The sequence below is a fragment of the Gambusia affinis genome, linkage group LG22 (assembly GCF_019740435.1).
Source record: "Gambusia affinis linkage group LG22, SWU_Gaff_1.0, whole genome shotgun sequence".
In the NCBI taxonomy this organism is placed as follows: domain Eukaryota; kingdom Metazoa; phylum Chordata; class Actinopteri; order Cyprinodontiformes; family Poeciliidae; genus Gambusia; species Gambusia affinis.
The window spans coordinates 586,756-603,487 of NC_057889.1; the positions used below are offsets into that span (position 1 = coordinate 586,756).

At 43.0% G+C, this 16,732-nt stretch overlaps 1 protein-coding gene across 6 annotated transcripts; it reads left to right on the forward strand.

Annotated features, from left to right (window-relative positions):
• Nucleotides 1–3,702: 3,702 nt before the first annotated feature.
• On the forward strand, nt 3,703–16,440 carry LOC122825573 (heterogeneous nuclear ribonucleoprotein Q). 6 transcript variants are annotated; one of them, XM_044107021.1, is made up of 11 exons: nt 3,754–3,951; nt 9,666–9,825; nt 10,093–10,211; nt 10,273–10,494; nt 10,563–10,739; nt 10,808–10,943; nt 11,017–11,222; nt 11,604–11,753; nt 11,830–11,951; nt 12,886–13,427; nt 15,185–16,440. In XM_044107021.1, exons 1-11 carry the CDS (start codon nt 3,949–3,951, stop codon nt 15,211–15,213), a joined length of 1,866 nt encoding a protein of 621 aa, XP_043962956.1. In that variant the 5' UTR covers nt 3,754–3,948; the 3' UTR covers nt 15,214–16,440. The 6 variants fall into 6 exon arrangements, with proteins under 6 accessions (XP_043962954.1, XP_043962956.1, XP_043962957.1 ...); XM_044107022.1 differs by having other exon boundaries at nt 15,188–16,440; XM_044107023.1 differs by having other exon boundaries at nt 12,886–13,270.
• The last annotated feature ends 292 nt before the right edge of the window (nt 16,441–16,732 follow it).

A 16,732-nucleotide genomic window follows, 5' to 3' on the forward strand; every position in this document is an offset into this window, starting at 1 on the left:
CTGTTCTGTAATGATGTTAAGGTGAGATGTTCTGATGGGACACTTGTGGTTCTTTAGAGCTACCAGACTGTTTATTTCCAACCATTCCTGCTTTAAATGTTTATAATCAATATGGTGGGTAAGGCTGTTTTCATTTACCTCAATTTAATTGTTATAATAATGACACATTAATTTTCTTCCCCCTTCTTGAATTTTCTCTTAAACACCACAGGGATTGTCTGAACAATGACTGTCCAGCAACTGTTTTAACATTTGTAGTCATGGTAACATCCGCTTCCACCCACCATATTGTTGTATGGTCTTTATAGATGTAAAACATTTTTCTCAACAGTGTACACTGTACTTTGTAATGGGAGCATCATGTGATTTCAGTGAGGTAAGGAAACAGATGAGAGTTTATACTTTCTGTTGGAGATTTCATTAAATGTGAACCTGTGAAATCCACAGGATGATATGATGACAATACGAAGATGGTCGTGTCTCTCTCTTGAGAAACGTCCCTGTGAGGTCAGAATAATAATGGTGCTCTGTACCACGTCATGTTACACATCTGTCAGTTTTTTAAGAAAACCTTCAATTTGTCCTTTTTAAAAGGTCCAGAGAAGAACAACAAAAGGAGAGAGAGCAGAAAAAGTTGATGAGAGGCAAAATGTGAGGTAAGCTGTAGCTAAAGTTCATCACTTTGTAGTTTTAAATCATGTAATTTGTATTATGTCCATTCACAGTGTACTTTTGTTCTATGCTTTTTTTTTTTTTTAAGTCCGAAAGAAAATCAGGATAGAAGAATTAAAAGGGTTGAAGCAGTTTTGATGTTATTTGGACTTGCATTCATCTTTCACTTAGATCAGTGTTTCCCAATTCCAGTCCTCAGGCCCCCCTGCCTGCATGTTTTAGATGTGCCTCTACACCAGAACAGCTGATTCTAATGATTGCATGACATCTTCTGCAGCCACCAAGTACTACAGGAGCCTGTTAATCACCCAAAGATTCAATCCAGGTGTGGCAGAAGGGAAACACCTAAAACATGCAGGCAGGGGGCCTGAGGACTGGAATTGAGAAACAATGACTTAGAACATATCTGTATTTTTACAGACTGTGTGCTGATGGCCACACCTTCGCCAAAGCAGCCGAGGCACAAATTGAGGTTCATTTTTTAAATTTACACATAACTAGTAATGTTGATTTGTGTATCTTTATGTGCAAATGAGACTAAAACCCTAAATGATTTAAATAAATAATAATTTTAATTCATTATTTGGACGTAATTTTTTATACCATTAGAGATGAAAGGATAAGATACTGAGAGAGATAAAGTATTAATTATTATTTAATGCTCTTCACCATGCAGGTACAAAGGATAGCACCAATCTTACAGGTCAGATTCATCCATCATCATGTGTCAGAGCCATTCTTCCTGTTTCAGTCTTGCAATGCACCTGTTTTTTATTTTGTTTGGTTTTTTTATTTCCAGATGCCTCTGCATGGACTTGAAGCTGTTGTCCTGGAGGAGATTCTGACCCAGGAGACACAGCTGACCTCACCTTGATATTGACCTGCAGGTTCTTTCATTGTGTCTGACCCAGTTTTCAGGAAGAAGACTCACTTTGCTTGGCTGGACGGTGAGGACCTTTGACTGTTTTTCACCTAAACATGTGAAATTAGATTTTAACTACATGAAATCAATTTTTCATTAACAGATCAACTGGGGTACATTTTCAGAGTCATTCCAGGCAGAAAACCGGATTCCTCTTGCTGTTGTAACGTGTTCTTCCTGCCACTGGCGATATAAAGACTGTGGGCTTCACCGGCAGTGGAAGACCAGGAGAGATCCCTCCTTATTACTGTGATGGGTCTTCTGGACCCTGACCTGAATGTCAACACTGAATGCAAGGAGAATATTAGTTGCTTTCCACAATCTGTCACACATTGTTGTTAGTTTTTTTGTGACATGTCATTTTAAATAGTTTCTGCTAAAGCACATTTACCTTTTGACTTGTGCAGGGATCCTTTTTCATAATGTGTTCTTTCAATATTATGTACATTTTTGAAAGTTTCTTTTGTTGTAGCTCAGTTGATTTACATCATTTAGTTTTCATAGAAATGGTGTCGTTTCCACATAAAGTTACTTTGTGGCTGTAATTTGTTGGAGAGACAGTAGAACCAATAAAGTTGTTGTAAATATATTGTAACGGCGTTGTTTCATAATTGGATAACCTTGTTTAAAAATTTTAAATGTAAGCCAAGTTAATAACTTGCAATATACAGTGTTTCCTATACATTTGTGAACAATGACTGGAATCGATACAAATTTTCTTTCCAAACCCGACATACAGAGAAGTTGTTTATGTTTTAACAGTTAGAATCAACTGTTGGTTTTTGTAATAAAGCAAGTACATACAGAAAGATATTGTTCAGTTACAAATCATAATACAAACATAAGATTAAAGTTATCCTGAGCTGGACATTCTGAAGGGTGGAGGACATGAGACCGGCGCCATTAGGCTGGGAGGGAGACACCTGAGCAGGTGAGATGAAGACAGTTAGAGTTAGAAATTACACATTGGTCTAATTTATGTATCCAGTGACTTTATCCAAAAAGGTTGTCAAATAAACTTTCTAAAATCTGCCTTCTGTGTGAGTCTTTCCAGGTTGAAGCTACATTTAAAGTTTTAATGAATCACTTTGGGTTTTGCAACAATTGGATATTTAAGGTCTTTATTTTGTGAATCTATTGCAATTGGTAGAATTAATATGGAATAGTGGGACACCAGTCAGTTTGCTGGTTGAGCTGGAGTCCTTATAGGAGACATTATGCTGAACTATGATAATTGATCCAGTTTATCTGCAGCCAAGAATATTCTAGTTACAGAATGTCACTAGTTAGTAGTTCAGAAGTCTTTTGGTTTGTTTGTAAATTATATTCACAATGTGAATAATAAGAAAAATATTTGGCAAATAAACAACAAAAATGCACCGTGAATGGATGCACTAAGTTGGCCAAAATTGTTGACTAAATGTAAAACTGACCAAACCTCTTTTCCATCTAGTTCTTATAAAATAAGTTAAAGGCTATTGTATTTTAAATTTTAACTTATTTATTTTAAAAGCACCATTCACAACATCAAAATCTATTATTTGAACTTCAGCACCAGCAAGTATTTACTTATATCTGTTTTCTGACTCTGTGATGGACTGGTGATCTGTCCAGGGTCAGCAGCCCTCATGACCCACTAGGATAATTCATGATAATTAATGGATGGAGAAATGTGATCTTAATGTACATTTGTCTCCAAATTATTGATGTGATTCATGTTTTATGACTTTTGTTTCAGATAGATGGGGTGTAAGGATAGATAAATACATTTCCATAATGATTCCTTATTGTTGCTCATTTTAGATCGCTTGTTACTAATATAATTTTAAATAAAGATTTAAAAATAAAAAAGGGACATACCACGTGACAGACATGCCACGTGACATATCAGGTTTTGTAGCCATTTCTTTACTGTTTAATTTGTATTTTTAATGTTGAAAGTGTTCTTGGGTGTTTTGAAAGACGTTGTAGAATAAAATACGTTATTATTATTATAATTATTATGAAACGGTTGATACAGGAAATAGTGTCACTAGCGCCCCCTTCATTTCCGGAATGAAATAGTCCCATTTCCATATAAGGTATGAGGCTGACAGTGGTCCGTCCCCGCCCCTTTCTGTTTGCTGCAGCGAAGTGTACTTCAATGAAACCGGAGGAGCCCCTGAATCCCCCCCTCAGAAACCCTGTTTCTCTAAAAGGGAAGAAGCGGACCTCGGGACTTTACCTCGCCGCCATTTTCTAACCCGGGGTGAAAAAAGGAAACCAAGTGAACATCACTGGGGTCAGTATTCCTCCCTAATTCGGACCACCATCACCACAGCGGGTCAGCATCGTGCACTCAACGTTAGATCCGCATGGTATGTACCCGGAAAGACTTGCTTTTTGGAGGGTGGGGTGTTTAGCCAGAGCCGGCGTTAGATGCTGTTCGCTCCGGCCTCTGCTGATGGCTAACCGGCATTTTGAAGCGGTGAAACGGTTCCATTCTAGTAACGTGACAGTGCGAGAGAACATGAGGTAACTTCAGCTACATAGAAGCTCATTGTAATGAGGTAATGAAGGGGAGATGAAGATGTTTGCTTAGATTAGTGTAACGCTGAGGCCTGCAGCCTGCAGAAGCCTGCGCTGCCGGCTAACGGCGTGTTGTTGTGAGAGGAAACCTGTAGGCTGCTCCAGCGCTCAGTTTTTCTGTTATAAATGCTTCTAACGGTTGGCAGAGCATAGATATAGGCTGGTTTCCGTGTTGAACATGTTCGGCTTCAGTTATCATGTGCAGAGAACCCATTTAATGAGCTTGCAGCCCAGTTTTTAACATTATAAACAGGACGGTGGCGCCAACAGTCCATTTATTCAGAGCACACCTCCAGAGGTGATCTCTGATTGGCCAGTTGGGAGCAGCGGTAAACAATCAAGGTGATCTGATACAGTTGTCATGGATACTTCGCTTTTAAATTGAATCAGTTCCAAAATAACAAGATCTAAACCTGAAGAAATATGATCTTTTTGTAAAAATGCTGAACAACAATACTTCTGCTCTCACTGAAACGGGATCCTGACTGAACTCTGACCTTGATTTTACTGAAAACAACAACAGAACAAGAATTAACATAATGAACCTTCCTAATATCACCAAAAACAGGTTTCTGGATTAAAAGTCAGCCTGTCATTTTCATATTAAAATAAGGGTTTTATCAAAACTCAGATTAAATGTTTGTCAAACAAATTGATCAGAAAATTAATTAATATAATATCCTTTTAGAAACACTAAGATCAGGTTTATAGGTTAAATGAAATATGGCTGCAACATAAAAAGACAACAAAGGTTTGGGGATAATTTGTGTCATAAAATCTAATGTGATCTTTGAAGTTTCTGCCTCTTAGTACTTAGCATACATATGAATAAGTGAATATCAGTTTATTCACTTGTAATAATAACTTTACTCACTCTTATTTTCTACATTTTCACTAGAAACTAGAGAAAACTTTATGAAACATGAAATCACGCTTCTTTGAAAAGTTTATCCATGAAGTGAAGCGCAGCACATTGATATCAGGTCAGCCATTTTTTATGCATCTGTACATAAAACAAGGAAATATTGGAGTATTTTCATTGAGTTCTGCTGTAAACCAATCAGAACAGCCTGGTGTTGTGGATATGAGGATGTGATTAGCAGCAGTATTAATCATTTGTTTTGGCAGCAGGAAAACATGAAGTTTTAAATCAGCTTCAAATCAAACTGTTTCCGCTTTTTTTAAATCTTATTAGTCTTTTTTCCAGCTGTTGGGTTTAATAACGTGGGATTTTGATCTTGTTGAATGTTTTTGCACTTCCTGTTCTCTGGCTCTCAGAAGTCGGATCTGATGAAGAGGAGCGGCTCTTCCTCCCAGATATTTACCTCACAGCTGCAGCTGGATGAATGTTTTATTAGAAATAATAACTCAAAGTTTATGAGCCATGTTGAAGACTGAAGTGATTCTGACTGGCGGCCTTTAATTAGGCCATAAATCTGCTACAGTTCTCTGTCACTAACCAGAAGTGAAGGATGAAATATTATTATTATTATTATTATTATTATTACTATTATCATAATATCTGATGGGACGGCCTACCGGCATTAAACCCAACAGTCAGGCCTCTGACCTTTGACCTCTAGGTGAACCTGGTTCTCCAGAACTTTGTGATTCGGTTCAGTAAAGCAGCAGAAGGAAGAGTTTATCATCCAGTTTTTGGTAGGAAGAGAAAAACAATAAGTCATGCTAACTGAAACTAAGCTCATAATTAATAATGTGATTTATGGATTTATTGATCTGTTGATTATTGCGACAGGCCTAATAATGGAACTGTTTTCCTCTCATCAGTTTCATCATTTAAACTGAATCTTTAGACAGTTTGAATAGAAAAATCGTTTCTGAATCAAATCATAGAATAGAATATATTTTATCGATCCCCAAGGGAAATTTGCTTATTTGTTGAAATCTACTCCATCTTAGGTAATAAATGTAAGTTTGTAAAAAAACAAAACAAAACATGAAAATATGTTAGAGGAAAACATCTCCAGTGAAACGATATTTAAAGCCACAACTAGTCTGAAGAACAAGTCAAAAATTACAATTAAGATAAATATCAATTATTTGGACTTTTGTTTAATCTAAATGAAGTCAGCGGCTCCATGGGGCCCCCAGGGCTTCAGGGGCCAAAATGATCATATTTTAACACAGATATATAAATGTAACATTTATTTATTGAGATGATCAAAGCTGCTGAATTTGATTTGATGGTTTCAGCATAAATAGATTAAAATATTTGAAATTGTTTAACATTTAAATGTAAGATTTTAAGCAGCTGACAAGTTTACTTTGTAAAAGTCCAAACAACAATATTCATAGTTGTCACAGAAACTGTTTTGGTTGCTCCAGTTTATGGGACGAGCAGACAGAGCATTTGGTTTGGTTTGATGCATCATATAACCGGAAAAATAATAATAAAATAATATAAAACCAGCGTGAAGCGTGACGACGAGGAGAGCGCCAAGCTGAACCTGCATGATGAGGTTAGCGCTGGTTCGTTAACCGCTAACGCGCCGACCAACCGGGAACACCGACATGAACCTTATCAGCACAGACAGCGCCACACGCTGGTGGATGGAAACGCCGCATAATGTTTTGTTCACAAAGATAAATCAATCTCAACGCTCCTCTGAAAGCGTGAAGACGAGTTGTTGCTGCGGTTCACGTAGAGCTGCGCAACCAGAACTAACGCGGCGGGTTTAAGCTCTAACCTTGATCAAAAACTCTGGGAAGAATTATAATTCCTCACAGGTTGGCCTGTCGTTATGAACAATAAATCAATTAATTGTACGATAAATTAAAACTATCAACATCATTTTAATTATCGTCTCTTCCAGCCTTTTTCTCTTTCTGTTGATGACACTGAATGAAAAAAGGTTCAACTCCGCTGCTCTCCACTGACCCTCCCTTCCTCATTTCCTCAGTGTAATGTCCAGTTCACACTACACCATCTTAGAGCTGTCGGCCGATTGTCGGCCCATTTTCAGAACCTGAGAGATCACACATTAGCCGACAGAAATCCTAGGTAGAACGGTTCCATCGGGTTCCATCGGGTTCCATCGGGTTCCATCGGGCCGTGTGGTGTCCAACAATGGGCACAAAATAATGGCTCCAAGTCCAGTGAAGTCATTTTAAAACCAGGCATTAATCAATTCTTTACTACAATCTCCCTGCAGTGCATGTGGCTCTAGTGTCAGCGTAACGTCCTGACTGAATGAAAATCATTAGAACCTTTTTATGTCACGTTAACGAAGAACAGCTGAAAAGTTACCGGGTTCAACAACTGGTACCAATTTTGCTCCAACTCCTCCCCTCATCATTTCTATATTCTTTACACCAAATGTTTTATAAACATTAATGTTGTTTCCACATATCATCTCCAATGTCCGCTGGACTTCAGGTTGCTGTGTCAGCTGTTTGGGATTCCCCTCAGAAAGCAGGAGGAGAATCCGGCTTTCTGATTGGCTACCTGTCACATTCAACAGGCTGCGTTAAGCTCCCAGTGGGGAAAACCCCTGATTTAGATCGGAGCGCCACAACGATCTACCGTAACACACCACACACTACAGGATGATCGGTTATGAAACCACAAGAGACAATCTGAGAACATCAACGTTCTCAGATTGTCTTAAGGGGAAAATGTAGGAGTGAACTAACGTGTAGTGTGAACTATTGCATCAGGTAGTCGATGTTCCATCTTCTCTATTTAAATCTAATGATTACTGAAGGACAATATGGTTTACAGACTTCATAATCTGAACTCTTTTGGTTGAATCCAGTATTTATTTACACTTTGGTGTTTTTATTCATTTTTGTTAATGGAGACTGAGAATCCATTTTATTTTTGTTTTTGGTTGTTTTATTTATTTTATCATTTCCAGTGTTAAATGTTCTTTTGAAAATAAAGTGTTTCTATCTTTGGCAGGAAATCACATGAATTATTATGTCATTTGCATTAAATCAGTTTAAAAATGTCTTCAAACAATATTATTGTTTATTGCAAATAGTTTTTAGACAATTAATCGCTCAGTAACATTTGGTATAGTGACAGGCCTACTCACAGGGGTTTGATGTAAATATCCATACAGGTTAGCCTGGTCCAGTTTGAGTGAAAGGAGGGTTTTGTTTACTTTACCAGCTTTGACTTTCAAAAGTTTTCCCATTAAGCTAGGCACTGGTGGTAACATCTTGTGGAGCCCTCAGATTGAGATGATCCTGTGTTTCCTACTGATCCTGTCATGCTGAAGTTGTTTAAAAGTTAGAAAACTATTGGTTTCACCAAAAATATTTTCAGAAGCAGTTTCCAGCAGGTTGTACTAATGGAAAGCGATGAATAGTGCATCCAACTATTAACCAACACAGAAAAACAGTGATAGAAGCACTGGGGGAGACAGGAGCATGGACTTCAGTCATCCAGCTGCTGCAACACGCAGAGGCTCCAGTGATGTGATTGGTCCGGCTTTAAATGCATAAACAATAAACTTATCTTCTATAAACTCATGTTTTAGGAATAAATCTGCTCCTCCAGTGAAACGCTCTGAGCAACAGAGACGCTTAGCAAAGCGGCTTAAAAAAAATGCAGCTTTTTATTACTATTATTTATATATATATATATATATTTATTTATTTATTTATTTCTAAAAATATAAACAAGAAAGGTTTAGCCTGGGGGTGGAGCTTGTAAAGCATGGCGGGCCGCCAGGCCTTTAATATACTGGGTATAAAGGCACATGTGATGGACGCACGTGAGTGAGTGTGTGTGTGAGTGAGTGTGTGTGTGTGTGTGTGTGTGTGTGAGTGTGTGTGTGTGTGAGTGTGTGTGTGTGTGTGTGTGTGAGTGTGTGTGTGTGTGAGTGTGTATGTGTGTGTGTGTGTGGTTTCCTACAAAGATAAACGAAGAGAAATTATGAGAATTTGTCTGTAAATCATTTCACAAATAAACCAAATATCCACAAATGAATAAATGTCTTTAACATTACTATAGACTAATAACTGGCTAATATCTGACTATGAGAATGTAAATAATAATAATAAACCTGCGTTTCAACTGGAAACAGTAACAGCTGCATCAATTAAATGAGCTCAATAACTTAATGCTAACAGCTAACCTTTAGCTCTCAATAATACACGTTAACTACACCAAACGACCATAATATTCGACAGGACACAGTACAATACAGCTCTCAGACATTTACGAAACCGAACTAAACCAACAACAATATTACTTACGTTCAATGGACGCACACAATAGAAAGAAGTAAAGGAAGTCAGCCTTGAGAGCCACCACTCAATGCTCAGATCCATATACAAGATGTAACAATATGAACGTGAAGCCACCCAGTGGCTGAAATAAAATACTCCATCTAAAACACTGATAAAGAAAACCTAAACTAGAGGGCTGAAAACAAATAATTAACAGTCTTTTGTACACTGGGGGAAACCCTGCAGTCTAAATCCCACAGAGTACAGGAAACAGCTGACAGGTTTCTGCGTTGCTTTGTTCCAGATGTCTGCAGATTTGGCCACAGATCATGTGAACGGGAACGGCACCGAGGAGCCCATGGAAACCATGGCAACGGTGACCCGCTCCGAACATTTCCAGGCTCTGCTGGACGCCGGCCTGTCGCAGAAAGTAGCTGAGAAGCTGGACGAGCTTTATGTAGCAGGTCAGGACACACACACACACACACACACACACACACAGCTGCTCTGGAGGAGGAAACATCACAGACACACTATCTGTGTTTCCATAACAAACGTTCAAAATCAAAAACATTCAGGTGCAGTGATGCCAACTCCCGCCTGCAGGTGGCGGTGTTTCTTACCTCCACTGTTGCAGTCGACTGACTGACGTGGCGAGTTACAAATTGAGCTACTTAAGTTCTAAAAAATGTTTGTGGAGCTTCATCTGATGCTGACCTTTGACCCTGCAGGCCTGGTGGCTCACAGCGACCTGGACGAGCGCGCCCTGGAGGCTCTGAAGGAGTTCAACGAAGACGGGGCGCTGCAGGTTCTGGTCCAGTTCAAGGAGAGCGACCTGTCCCACGTTCAGGTGAGTTTCCCCGGGCGAGGGGGCGGAGCCGGCTGCGTCTGACCTGTCTGTGCTCCTCCAGAATAAAAGTGCCTTCCTGTGCGGGGTGATGAAGACGTACCGGCAGCGGGAGAAGCAGGGCACCAAAGTGTCTCCGGCCTCCAAAGGTCCGGATGAGGCGCGGATCCGGGAGCTGCTGGACAGAACCAGCTACACACTGGACGTCACCACGGGCCAGAGGAAGTACGGCGGCCCACCGCCGGACGCCGTCTACGCCGGGCCGCAGCCCACAGTGGGAACCGAGGTAGGCCCTCCTCCGCAGGCTGTCGCTTAGCAACGGCCCCGCTCCTGACGGCTGCCGCTCCCCCGCAGATCTTCGTGGGGAAGATTCCCCGCGATCTGTTCGAAGACGAGTTGGTTCCTCTCTTCGAGAAGGCCGGGCCCATCTGGGACCTGCGGCTGATGATGGACCCGCTCAGCAGCCTGAACCGCGGCTACGCCTTCGTCACTTTCTGCGCCAAAGACTCCGCCCAGGAGGCGGTGAAGCTGGTAGGTCCGCCGCACGCTGCACACGGACCCAGCCGGCCCAGTAGCAGAAACTCTTCTCTCTCTTCCAGTGCAATAACTTTGAGATTCGGCCCGGCAAACACATCGGCGTCTGCATATCTGTGGCCAACAACAGGCTGTTTGTCGGCTCCATACCCAAAAGCAAAACCAAGGAGCAGATCGTGGAGGAGTTTTCTAAGGTCACAGGTAAGAAGCGCTCCTGGTGCCGGTTCTGACGGTTCGGCCCGGCCTGACCTCCAGCTCTGCTGTGTCCGTCCAGAGGGTCTCAGTGATGTCATCCTCTACCACCAACCTGACGACAAGAAGAAGAACCGCGGTTTCTGCTTCCTGGAGTATGAAGACCACAAAACGGCGGCGCAGGCCCGGCGCCGGCTCATGAGCGGAAAGGTCAAGGTCTGGGGCAACCTGGTGACGGTGGAGTGGGCCGATCCCATCGAGGACCCCGACCCGGAAGTTATGGCCAAGGTGAGTCAAAACCCAGAAGTCAACAGGCGAGATGAAGACGAGCTTCAACCAGGAGCTGCAGCAATGGAGGCTGAGGAGGCCCAAAAAACACCAGATACCTGCATTAGCTAGAGCACATAGCATACATCAACTACCCAGGATGCCTTGCAGTGTAAATTATATTCATAAAAACTAAACATCTGGTAGTTTTACAGCTGAATTAAATGTTCCTTATGGAGTTTTCCTCTGGAGTTATTACATCAGCTTTACGCTAATATTCCAATCATAATGGTCTTAAAGCAGTTTGAAACTTACAGAAACCACTGCTGAAGATTGAAGAATATTGCTGTAAAGTTGGGTGGAAGGAAGAACAGACTGAAGATCCAGACGTTGTCTCTGCAGGTGAAGGTCCTGTTTGTGAGGAACCTGGCCAACGGCGTCACAGAGGAGATCCTGGAGAAATCCTTCAGCCAATTTGGGAAGCTGGAGCGAGTGAAGAAGCTCAAAGATTACGCCTTCGTCCACTTCGAGGAGCGGGACGGAGCCGTGAAGGTACCGGCCACGCCCCCGCGGCGTTCGCTTCCTGTCTCCGATTGGACGGCTGAATGAAACTCTGGTCCTGCTGCAGGCGCTGGAGGAGCTGAACGGGACGGAGCTGGAGGGAGAGCCCATCGAAATAGTTTTTGCCAAACCGCCTGATCAGAAAAGGAAGGAGAGGAAAGCACAGAGACAAGCTGCCAAGTCCCAAATGTAAGACAGGTCCCAAATGTTGGACAGGTCCCAAATGTTAGACAGGTCCCAAATGTTAGACAGGTCCCAAATGTTGGACAGGTCCCAGATGATAGACAGGTCCCAGATGTTGGACAGGTCCCAAATGTTGGACAGGTCCCAGATGTTAGACAGGTCCCAAATGTTGGACAGGTCCCAAATGTTGGACAGGTCCCAAATGTTGGACAGGTCCCAAATGTGGGACAGGTCCCAGATGATAGACAGGTCCCAGATGTTAGACAGGTCCCAGATGATAGACAGGTCCCAAATGTTGGACAGGTCCCAAATGTTGGACAGGTCCCAAATGTTGGACAGGTCCCAGATGATAGACAGGTCCCAAATGTTGGACAGGTCCCAAATGTTGGACAGGTCCCAAATGTTGGACAGGTCCCAAATGTTGGACAGGTCCCAAATGTTGGACAGGTCCCAGATGATAGACAGGTCCCAGATGTTAGACAGGTCCCAAATGTTGGACAGGTCCCAGATGATAGACAGGTCCCAGATGTTAGACAGGTCCCAAATGTTAGACAGGTCCCAAATGTTAGACAGTTATTAACAGTAATAAACAGTTATAACACTGTAAACAAATTATAAACAGTAAAACTTGTAATAAACAGTAATAGTATTCTAGACAGTAATAAACTTGTTATAAACAGTTTGAATGGAAACAAACTTTAAACTATTTCCTCCTCACCCAGCCAGACGTCTGATTGGTCCGTTCACCCTGATGCAAAATGACAGGAAGTGATTAATTTAGCCTCATTTCTAACAACCGGAGACATTTAGAACCTAAAATGGACCTCCACTGGTTCTGGTTGAACTGGTCCTGGTTCTGGTCAGGACGGGTTGAGGAGTAGGTGGTGCTCTCCATGCTAACTGGTCTCTGTGTGACCTTTGCCCTGTCTCCCTCCTGCAGGTATGATGATTATTACTACTACTCGCCGCAGCCCCACATGCCCCCCCCCTCCAGGGGGCGGGGCCGCGGCGGCCGGGGGGGCTACGGCTTCCCCCAGGACTACTACAGCTACGACGACTACTACGACTACTATGGCTACGACTACCACAACTACCGCGGCGGCTACGACGACCCCTACTACGGCTACGACGACTTCCAGGCCCCGGGCCGGGGGCGGGGCGGCGGCCGGGGCCTGAGGGGCGGAGCCTCGCCGGTCAGAAGTCGAGGCGGTGCCGGGGCGCCCCGAGGCCGGGCCGGCTTCTCGCAGCGCGGCGTCGGGCCCGGGCCGGGCCGCGGCGGGCGCGGACCAAGAGGAGGCGTGGTGGCGGCACGCGGGCGCGGCGGGGTACGTGGTGCGCGGGGCGGCCGCGGTGGAAATGTGGGAGGAAAGCGGAAAGCTGACGGCTACAGCCAGCCAGATTCCAAGCGCCGCCAGACCAATAATCAGAACTGGGGCTCCCAACCCATTGCTCAGCAGCCGCTCCACGGCGGGGACCATGCTGGTAACTATTCCGGGTACAAATCTGACAACCAGGAATTTTATCAGGATTCTTTTGGGCAGCAGTGGAAGTGAAACCAGTGAAACCAGTAGCGCTCTAAAACAAACCCGCTTCTGGTTAAAGACTCGGTCTGATTGGTTGCCTGCAGGTTTTCCTCCAAATTGGTGACGTCTGGCAAGATCTGTGTACATATTTTAAAAATCAGCTTGGACTCCAAACATAACCCCACCCCCACCTGTTTCTGGCGAACTGCTCTTCTTCTTCCCTTTGTTTTGACCTCTTTTAAAGGCCGTACTTTAGAGGCAGATTTGTGCTGCGGCTCAAGCTTTCTGTATGTTTTTACACTCTGGTTTCCATGTTTTGAGTAGCTAACAGCAACAAAGCATTTGTCTCCTAAACATGTATTTAAAGCGGTGAAATGACGATTTGTATTGCGTTTGTTGTTCCTGAGAAGAACCAGAGGACCCAGCAGTCCTGTTCGGCTTGTATTCTCTGCTGTTTGTCTGCTTTAATAAACATACACACACCCGTGTACAAAAACTACTTCAAATTGTGTTAAATTCATGTTTGGGCAAATTCTCTCTTCAAATTTCCTTCAAATTTAAGGCTCCTTGTGGAAGAAATGGACTGAAGGTTTGCCAGTGTTGGCCCCGTGCTCCAGCGTCACCTTGCATGCCATCAGATCCCAGATCACCTACTTCTGTATGTGTAGTGACATACTCCATCCTTATCAGTTCCTCTCATGTCCAAAAACATAAATGTCTCACAAATTGGTGTCCTAAATTCACTGGACGCAGCATCAACAGCTGAGGGGGGGAGTCGAAGCACAATTTGACTTTAGTCTCAGAGCGAAGCTTTTCTTGTCCCAGAAGGATCTTCCTCGCTGTTTCCCTGCTGGATTCTAACCGCAGTGGTGGGACCGCTAACCGACAAGCTAACTGCGCTAAGCAAGACGTTAGCCACTGTGCTACACCAGCGCCGTATTGAGTGGATACGTCGAAGTATCAATTTAATTTAGACATTATTTCCTGTAATGCACTTTGACTTTGTTTTGCTTTTTGTTAAACTTTATCATAGGTATTTGTTGACTAAATTAATAATAATCCAAGAATAAAGTTGTAGTATATCACAGTCAAAGTAATAAAATGGATGTAATAATCCAATAAAGTCACAATACAATGAGAATAAATTGTAATGTTACAAAAATAACTTCATGTTAGTAGGATATTAGTTGCAATATTATGACAATAAAGAAAAAAATTGATTTCTGTCAATTAAAAGAATAAAGTCACAATTCGGAAAAAAAGTCGTAATATAAAAACGTGACGTGAATAAAGTCGTAGAGTACAAGAAATTTGCAATAAGACAATTTGTAATAATGCTATAGTAAAGTTGAAGCTAAGTTTGCTACATGATTTCAAAATTTGCAAAAATGCTAAGCTAATAGTTAGCACCGCTATTAGCGCATTAGCGGAAGCGTGCCCACCACTGCTAACCCTGCATGTGCTGCTGCTTCTCTGCATGACTCACCTGAGCGTCGATCTATTCAGTCTAGCTCTATGGCTGCTCACCTGTCCGCTCCCTGCTGTCTTAGCGTGTCCTGCTAGCGTGTCCTGCTAGCGTGTCCTGCTAGCGAGCCGTGTGCATTAACACATGCATGCGCTGTCAGGCTGTGAATGCTTCCTGCTGCAGCAGATGATGAGTGTCGATGAGACGCGTCTCGTTTCCATCTCTAATTCTTCCTTTTGTTACCCGACTAGCAGGAAAAAGGGCCGGAGGTCGCCGCTGACGAGTCGCTGTGACCGGGCCGGGCGGCGCCCCCTGCTGGAGGGAACGGTAAGGTCAGCTGACTCAGAGGAACCTCCGGCGCTGGACGGGATCCTTCTGGACCGAGCTTTGCCACTAGCTTGGAGTGAACTCTGGGTTTGTTCTGAAGACGGGCTCGATGATCTGAGATCAGCACCGAGCCGTTCCAGCCGACCGCTAACTACCTCAGAGGACCCAGAGTCCGGACCGGACGGCGCCGGAACTTTGGCCCGGCCCAGACCGTCCTCAGGCCTCCGGTTCTGACCCAGAGGAGGGGACCCAATGGACCCCGGCGTGGAGTCCATCATCAGGCGCCAAGCAGAAGTTAGTCAAACATGTTTATCAGAACCGCCTCGAATGGACCCGACCTCCATCAGAGCAGCACAAAACTAAAATATTTAGCAAATTTGGCTTAAAATCAGCGACTGAAAGTTCTGCTTCCTCCCAGAAGGAGATAAATTGAAAGAGCGCTAAACGTAACGCTAAGAGCTAGCTCCACTATTAGCATCATGTACTTATTCAATGTGCTTAAAAAGCTAATTATCTGACAGTTATATTTTTCACGTAAATGTAAAATAAATTTACCAAGTGAGTAAATTTTTATTCACTAAAATAATTTAGAAAATTATTTTTAAATGTGTTTCCTCAGATCAGAAACTGATCAAATTTAAACGGATTTTAACAAAAATCACTGAAAAGCTCCATTTTCTGGTTTTTATTTCTCACCCTGAACGCCTCGTTATCCCAGCTCTAGAACCGGACCGGCGGTCAGAACCGGGGTCTGGTTCCTGATGATCCGGTTCCACTCTGGTTCCCTAGCTGAGGACGGGGTTGCCATGGCAGCAGATGGAGCTGCAGCCTGAAGGTTGTCGGGTTCATTTGGTTCTGTTCACATGACCTGACCCACACTCCCTCTGCAGCCCCGGTTCCGGTCCAGAGCCAGAACCGTTTGGGTCAGAAAGTTGGCCTGGCTTCCTTTGGTGGCTCAGAGGTGAAAGGCATTGTGGGAGATGTAGTCGAGCACAGGATCATGTTGCTGCTTTTCTGCCATTAAACAGAATCTGGACCGAGGTTCTGGTCGGATTCTGAGACGATGAGCTGCTTTCAGAGAGTTTTCCGAGTGTGTGTGTGTGTGTGTGCGCTGCTGCAGACTAAATGTTTTCTACTGTACATGATAAACTTATTTTTCTAATAAACTTGTAAACCGTCAGTTTGGTGTTTTTGTATTTTTTGCTTTAATTATTTTAACATTTTAAAAATTTATCTGAATCGGAAGGAAATTTTGAAATATTCATTTTAAAAATAAAATAAAAAATTTGCGAGAACTGAAAACCATCAGAAAGACGAACACAGAACCAAACAGGTCCAGAACCATCCAGAAGGTCCTGAACTCCTCAGCAGAACCAGAACGCCTCCATGCCGGCTCATCCAGTAAAGGTCAGAGGTCAACGTGACAGACCTGAACCTCTGCTGCTCCAGCAGAACAGAGACCCGTCTCAGGA

What these genes read in the sequence shown, in the direction of transcription:
- LOC122825573 (XM_044107019.1), top strand. An exon ending in GGAGTTTTCTAAGGTCACAG is followed by an intron (nt 10,944 to 11,016) that starts GTAAGAAGCGCT and finishes GTGTCCGTCCAG; the next exon opens with AGGGTCTCAGTGATGTCATC. An exon ending in ACCCGGAAGTTATGGCCAAG is followed by an intron (nt 11,223 to 11,603) that starts GTGAGTCAAAAC and finishes TTGTCTCTGCAG; the next exon opens with GTGAAGGTCCTGTTTGTGAG.